Source organism: Monopterus albus, unplaced genomic scaffold (genome assembly GCF_001952655.1).
Source record: "Monopterus albus unplaced genomic scaffold, M_albus_1.0 scaffold39.1, whole genome shotgun sequence".
NCBI classification, from domain to species: domain Eukaryota; kingdom Metazoa; phylum Chordata; class Actinopteri; order Synbranchiformes; family Synbranchidae; genus Monopterus; species Monopterus albus.
Window position 1 is genome coordinate 2,142,826 of NW_018127919.1, and position 7,084 is coordinate 2,149,909.

The 7,084-nt window shown below is 39.9% G+C and overlaps 2 protein-coding genes across 4 annotated transcripts in view; both read right to left on the reverse strand.

The window, feature by feature from the left end:
- Positions 1-1,423, reverse strand: part of fam76b (family with sequence similarity 76 member B) — a 5,897-nt gene extending 4,474 nt beyond the window's left edge. The window contains exons 1-2 of the mRNA XM_020598890.1: positions 871-1,423; positions 1-32 (exon numbers count right to left, since the gene is read on the reverse strand). Coding sequence (XP_020454546.1) covers positions 1-32; positions 871-957 — 119 coding nt within the window. The 5' untranslated portion in view covers positions 958-1,423. The remainder of the gene's footprint in view (positions 33-870) is intronic.
- Positions 1,424-2,873: 1,450 nt separating this feature from the next.
- mtmr2 (myotubularin related protein 2) overlaps positions 2,874-7,084 on the reverse strand; it is a 7,982-nt gene continuing 3,771 nt past the window's right edge. For all 3 annotated transcript variants that reach the window (XM_020598889.1, XM_020598887.1, XM_020598886.1), the window contains 10 exons: positions 6,607-6,711; positions 6,438-6,521; positions 6,204-6,353; positions 5,917-6,105; positions 5,508-5,693; positions 5,197-5,403; positions 5,009-5,101; positions 4,813-4,926; positions 4,298-4,474; positions 2,874-4,192 (listed from right to left, as the gene is read on the reverse strand). In XM_020598889.1, coding sequence (XP_020454545.1) covers positions 4,028-4,192; positions 4,298-4,474; positions 4,813-4,926; positions 5,009-5,101; positions 5,197-5,403; positions 5,508-5,693; positions 5,917-6,105; positions 6,204-6,353; positions 6,438-6,521; positions 6,607-6,711 — 1,470 coding nt within the window. In that variant the 3' untranslated portion in view covers positions 2,874-4,027. The remainder of the gene's footprint in view (positions 4,193-4,297; positions 4,475-4,812; positions 4,927-5,008; positions 5,102-5,196; positions 5,404-5,507; positions 5,694-5,916; positions 6,106-6,203; positions 6,354-6,437; positions 6,522-6,606; positions 6,712-7,084) is intronic.

Here is a 7,084-nt window from a genome sequence, read left to right on the forward strand (position 1 = left end):
CACTTTACTATCGGGTGTGCGATGCGACACTCCTATGGTAACAAAACAAATAAAATTCATTAGCGATTGGTTGCAAAAGCTGTGTCCAACAGACACATTAAAAGAAAAACTCTCTTATAGGTTGTTTGTCACCCCCTCTCGCCTATAACAGCGGTGGAAATACATCTGTCTATTTGGGTGTATACTGCCATGTATTGCAACAGCTTGTTACAATACAAAGTTGGCATTCTCAAATATTTAGGAATCCTTGATAACTGCATTATAATATTCATCATTTCCTTGTGTGTCAAGACACACCTGGCCAATAAAGCAGATTCTGATTCTGATTAAATTTTTTGGGCAAAACGTTTTAAAGTACTGGAGCAACGTTTACAGAGTGACACCACTGTCCATTTTTTCCTGATTTAATTAAAACAATGCAGACTAAGTGTGACGTAAATAAAGGTGGGAACAGAATACTTGCTTGAGAATCAGGGCTCAAAGATTGCCCTCCCCCGTTATAACTTTTATTTTGCAGGAGAGAACAGCTCTGTTCTTCAGCTGTACCCTGTAATTCTACATTTGAAGCTCTCCAAGAGCAACAAGTTGGCAAGTTAGCACATTAATCGCAATTGTTAAAAGCATACTCAATCCAGTGCATCGTGGATAAATGTTCATTTAGTAATTATACAGTATATGTATGATCTAACATTAAAAAGACTGCAGTTACTATATTGACGTTTCCAGGTTGGAAAGATAAAGGCTGTTATATTATCTGAGCATAGCTAACTCGCTGCCATATAGCAAGAACAACTACACACTTCTAATCTCTAAAAGCCCAGAAATGTTTGTCTTGTTTACAGTCAACCTCGATCACGCACACTCCCAAACCTTGCACAGCTGCTGGCCCTGCGAGAGCTCCTCGAAAGGATACCGCTGGTTACACTTCGTACAGGCGTACAGAGCCGAGGTTGCCATTCTCGCCCAACTAATGTCACCAAGTTAGAAGAGGTTAGCAAAGCCCAGCTGCAAATTAAACAGATCAGTGGTTCTCTTTCCTTTCTAACCGCTGTCAAATTGAGAACTGAGGGCATCAACCGTGATGGCATCTAGCGGTAGCTAACGTTAGCTAGCTTGGCTAAGTAGCGTAGGCCAGCACAGAAATAGCTGAACGTTAGCTGGAGGGAGCAGGCGCGAAGAACAATAAACTCCAAATATCTATGATCGTTCACAGCTCATGCGTTATCCAGTCACACTAACTTTAAGCCGATCGTTAGTTATGCCGCCCCCACAGCAATCCGTTAATACAGCTTGGCTAGTTATATTAAGTTTCAACTGTTCTCGCCAAGAAAGGTATTTTCCTGTTTTCCTCCTCTCTTTTTGTATCAACACCGTCGTCGTCATGAAACCGGAAGTGGCCGGCGACTCCATAAGAAGAAAGGAAACCTATCGCGACACAACATCCGTCCGCGGGATTCACATTTTGAAACACTCTGAGCCAATCACATGTCTGGATTCATTCAACACACTTCCACATAATGTATGAGCATGTCATTGACTTAGACAGTTTTTAAGGAATTATTTGATCACCAAGGTAACTACTACAATAATTGAAACTTAAGTTATATAATGTGGACACTATAATTATTCTTCCACCGAGTCTGCCTAGCTAATAGCTCTTTTATATGTAATTACTGAGTCATTAATGTCATCTTAAATTTTTGGATCATCCAAACTCTGAATTTACAGATTGGGCCTACCTACTCTTAAATCTAAGCAGTTAATCATTGAGTAAAACACTGCAGTAGGAACAAATCAACCTCTGTCACAGGCAAGTGTTCCATATAATCAGAATCAGAATCTGCTTTATTGGCCAGGAATATGACTCCGGTCTTGTGTCAAAATCTGTTCCCCTGTCAGGATGAGTCTCCCTCTATTAAACCTGTGTTTCTAGTAGTGCACCCCTCTGTGGTTATGATTAGGATTAGGGTAGGATTTCAGGTTAGGGGAAACACATCTCAAAGGGGGAACATGTGCACGTACAACGGCCTTCCATAAAGCAATGAGTAAACAAGATAAGACTGAGAGAACAAGAAAAGAATGAGCATTAGGAAAATAAAATAAAGTACTTATAAATATAAATACACAGTTTAGATGGATTTTTTCAGATACAGTATAGGGTATATTTACAAGGATTTGCACTGATGGCTGTCATTCTGTTATACAGTCATGGGTTGAGTGTTAGTCAGTGTGATGATTTTGGGGGAAGAAACTGTCTTTGTGTCTAGTTGTTTTGGCATACAGGTGCTGTACAGGCACCTGTAAGTATGACAATGATAAAAGGAAACAACATAGTCATCTCCCTTCTTCCTGCACTTATGTTATTCAGTTTTTGCAGACACTGAAACAAACATTTGATTAAATAATCAGTCAACTAACAAAAATGATGTCATCCAAATTTCGATAATTGAAAAAATATTATTTGATAGCTACTGTAGATATCTATATTCAACCCAAAAGAGAAGGGAGGGTAATCCAATGTAAGTGCCAATAAAAATGTACAGTGACAGTAATGGGCATATGTCATGTCATGGGACTAAAACGTCTGTTAATGGGTGCCTTAAAACCAATTTATGGTTAGATATCTGTTATTTAAGAATGTCAATGTAACCCCACTGATGCTAATATTTTCAGAACCAGGGCAGTGTGAAACCTCAGACTTTTAAATCACTTTTATATTTCTTCATTTATAATTAAAGGACTTTTTATCTTCTAATGTAATGGCAAGATCACCATCATGACCACAGATAATTAATGCTAATGTCACAGGGACTCTATCATTTGAAATGGACCCAGGAAATGGATTGGAGGGTTTTGTGTTCACACCACACTAATATGACAAGCCACTCTGACCTCTTGAAGTTGAGTCCTCTGTTTATTGCAAATATTCACATATGCAGTGTAAAAGCTAGCTACCACTGTATCTTGGCAGCTAAACTATGCACATTTTTTTTCTTAATATTCTCACAATCATTCAAGAGCAAGTCAGACATTTAATCAACTAAGACAAAAGAAAAAACTATTAGCTGTCACGTGTTGTGGTGCCTACAAAAATCAGTGGCTGATACTAGCTTTAAAAAGCATTTGCAAGAAATGTTCATATATAAGACTTGCATAAATGATAGTCATCTTGGACTAATGAACCTTTGCATACTCTATGCACCTTATTAATATTGCATGGGAACACCTCATCAATTTATGACATGACAATGTATTTGTGAGCTATAAATACATACAAGTCTGGTCTAAAGGATAATAAATAATGTTAACTAGTTAGAAAAATTGAACTCACTAACCTTAAATCATTCAATGAGAGGAATGTCACACATTATTTATTTATAAAAAAGATATTTGGTTAGAACAACCTAAAAGCACGGACTAGTAAAGACTGCCTTTTTAATGCACTTTGTGATGGCTTTTAACATTAAAGGAAGCTAACATTATAGCCCTTTAGCTACACTTTAAACCGATATTTAACAACTCCTGAGCCATTAAATTGGTGTTAGAACTAGTTTTAACCTCAAAATAATATATGCAGCATTGTACATGTTGACGATTGCTTTAGCTCATCAAATAATATCTAATAAACATTTGCAGTGTATAGGAATTAAGTGAATGTTCTTGTGAGATGTATAAGATATATATTTAACTGGAATAATATTTTAGTGTACTTCAAACTATAAACACTGATTGTACGTAGGCCATTATGCTAAACAGTCCCCACTATTCTGGTTACATGTCCTCTTGACCCTGGAGGAAGAGTACAATATGGCTGTAGTCAATACAGACACTCTTCTTTTGCAAGCAGATGACCTGTGAGAGATGCAAATACAGTAATCTGCTCAATCAGACTTTTTGTGATAGCGTCACCCAAAAAGAGGCAGTTTGGTACATAGGTTCTTTGTAGTGCCAGATAAGGCATACTGATTAGTGCTGTATGGCACCTTCTCACGTGTAGCACTCTGCCTCTGAAACTATCATGTTTGCGTCAAACAAAAGTCTGCACTGGGGTGATGGAGCGTGTGGGAGAGCCTGGCCGCTCACAGGAAGTGGAAGCAGAGCGATTGGTCACCTCTCGCTGTAACTCGTCCACTCTTTTCTGCAGCTCGGCACGCTTGGCTAACAGCTCCTTGTACCGCTGATGAACAGGTTCCTGGGAAAACAAAGGCATATTTGTGGCGTGCAAAATATTTCAGGTTAAAGCACTGAAGTCGGGCCTTAACCAGCCCATAAAGAACAACCGGGCTTCTTGGCACACCTGAGGTCTCATGCGTGGATTCCAGCGGATGTAGTAGCCAACCCAAAGCTCCAGGTGGCGTAAGCTGACTACAGGGAACAGCACATGGTTGGAGTAGTTCACATACAAAGGGTTAGTGAACTCCTCCATCTGGCTGTTAATATAAGACCACAATGACACTGTCCTCTTGGGAATTTCCTGTAAAATAAAGATGTAGTTGTCATAACAGTGAATGCATTACAAACCAGCATACTTTCAGCTAGAAAAACCATTCAGGTATCAAAATGTTCAGCTCTTCAAGGACATTCCTACTTGTATTTATTGCATCTCATCCTTTGGATTATTCAACAAAGAACTTCAGCCATTTCTTCTCATCTTTCAACTGTTTCAGCAATTGATTTCAGGCATTTTCAGGGCAATCTTTCAGCATATCAGCATCCACACACATTTTCAACAGGAAATGCATTTCTCTAGTTTACATTAAAATGTATCAGCAACTGCAGTCATTAAAGGTTTTAAGAAAAAAATGCTCTTACTTCTTTCAACCTCTGCTGTTCACTGTTACACAAGAATGTCCCAAACAGGCAACTGTACAGGTGGTCCAGGATGGTTACCAGGAAGTATTCATTAAACTCAAAGGCTGCAGGAAACTTAAATAAAAACAGCTTCATTACTGTCTTTGAAAGATCTTTTTTTCTGAAGTTTCACATTTCATTGTTAGCTATTGTTTACCTGGCGAGTCAGCTGCCAGACACAGTCAATAAACTGAATAAAAACAGGTGAACGGTCTGCGTCTGTGTGGTTTTTATCACCATGACCAATTCGCTGAAAGAAAGAGTAAAGGACAATCTCTGATGCAAATGGAAAAGCTGTTTGACTTTACATTGAAATTTTCAAAAAGGGTATGAAAGACTGTTTACCAGCTGGAAGCGGTGACCAAAACTCAGCCACTCTTTCTCGAGCAGCACCTCAAAGCCACGAATGGTGCGGTAGTAACCATCCAGCATAAGCATGGCCAAGGAGGTGAGCTGGGTTGTGCGGTCCCAACCATCACTACAGTGCACCACCACTGATGTTTTCCCAGACTCCACTTTGTCTGCGATCCTCAGAGCTCCTGCCAGGATCAGCTACACACCCCCACAGATACACACAAGTTGGTCAGGAGCCTGAGAAATTGATCATCTTCATTTTTAACCTCATTATTTTCTCAGTGGTGGCTCATTATTCTTACCTTGATGTGCTCAAGCCAGTGAGTTGACTCCAAATTGGAGAGCCAGTGCGAGTCCTCGATGTTGGGGTAGATCACATCCTTCAGCTTGCGGAGTGACTCCCTCATCACATGGATGTTGTGAATATCCAAGAACACCAGCTCAGCATTTTGATAAGCATCCTCACTTTCATAACCACCCCCTTTCATCTGGAGGAAATGAGTAGAGAACATGTTTGTTATTAAGAATCACTTGGCACAAATCAGCAAAACCTACCCCCGTCCCAGTGTGACTGCACACTGACTTACTGACTATAACCTCTGACCTCCATGTATGAGGACAATGACTCATAATGTACCTAAAATATTATTAATTATGATAACTTTCCTCTTAATAACTATTTATTTTTAAAATCTTCATAAGAAAACACACCTTGTTGGCAGCAGCATTGACACTGGGCCTTGCATCAAAAATGAAGAGTTTATGGGACTGGGCATTCGCGTCCATGATCGCCTGGAGGTATTTTTCATCCTCTTTGCTCCGCTTCCCGTTCACCCCAACCATGGGCTGACTGCAACGTGTCACTGTCGCTTGGGTCTCTGGATGGATCCATGATAGCACCTACACACAGAGTACCACAGAATATCACCACAGGCAGTCCAACAAGCCAGCTACAGGGGAGAGGATAATTACATTTCTGCTGAAGACTGGTCACTCACAGGTATCCTTCCCTTTACTCGGAAGGCGGCTACCTTCTTTAGCTCCTCATCTGGTATGTTGACAGGCACCGCTAGTGTTGACGGATAGGTGTCACAAAGCTCGTAGTGATCATTTACTTTTGTTATCCTCCAGCTTTCATTGGGTATACCCTTCCAAGAAACAATCAATCAATGAATCAATCTAACAAGCTTTCTTTAATACTTAGGTAAGCAGTCAGGGTAATCTTTAGATACCTGTCTTTTGTATTCTGAAACAGTGTCATAGACCTTCCATCCATTTTCAGGAAAGACTTGCCCATATTCAAAGGCAAAGATTTGCTTTGGAGAGAGGGAGAAAAAAATAGTCAGTTGGTAACACTGCAGAGCTTCAGTGTTAGAGACACTGTAGCTGAGAATCACTCACCAGCCCGTTGGAAACAGGAAACGCAAATTTCATCAGCACTTCAAAAATGGACTTCCTGAGTGTGTCCTCCATCTGTTTGTGTGCAAATCGTAGATTACGCATATCCTGCAGAAAAGCACAGGAGCTGGTCATGGCCAAGCTCAGGGGCCAGAGGGAGCAGGTGCATTTAAGTTTCATTACGTTTCTTTCTTCTGTGGATGTACTGGTGTGGTGTATTCAGGTGCATCTCAATAAATTAGAATATTGTGGAAAAGTCCATTTATTTCAGTGATTCAACTCAAATAGTGAAACTCATGTATTATATAAATTCAGTACACACAGACTGAAGTAGTTTAAGCCGTTGGGTCTTGTAATTGTGATGATTTTGGCCCACATTTAACAAAAACCCACCAAATCACTATCTCAATAAATTAGAATACCTCATAAGACCTATAAAAAACATTTTTAGTGAATTGCTGGCCATCGAGAAAGTATGTTG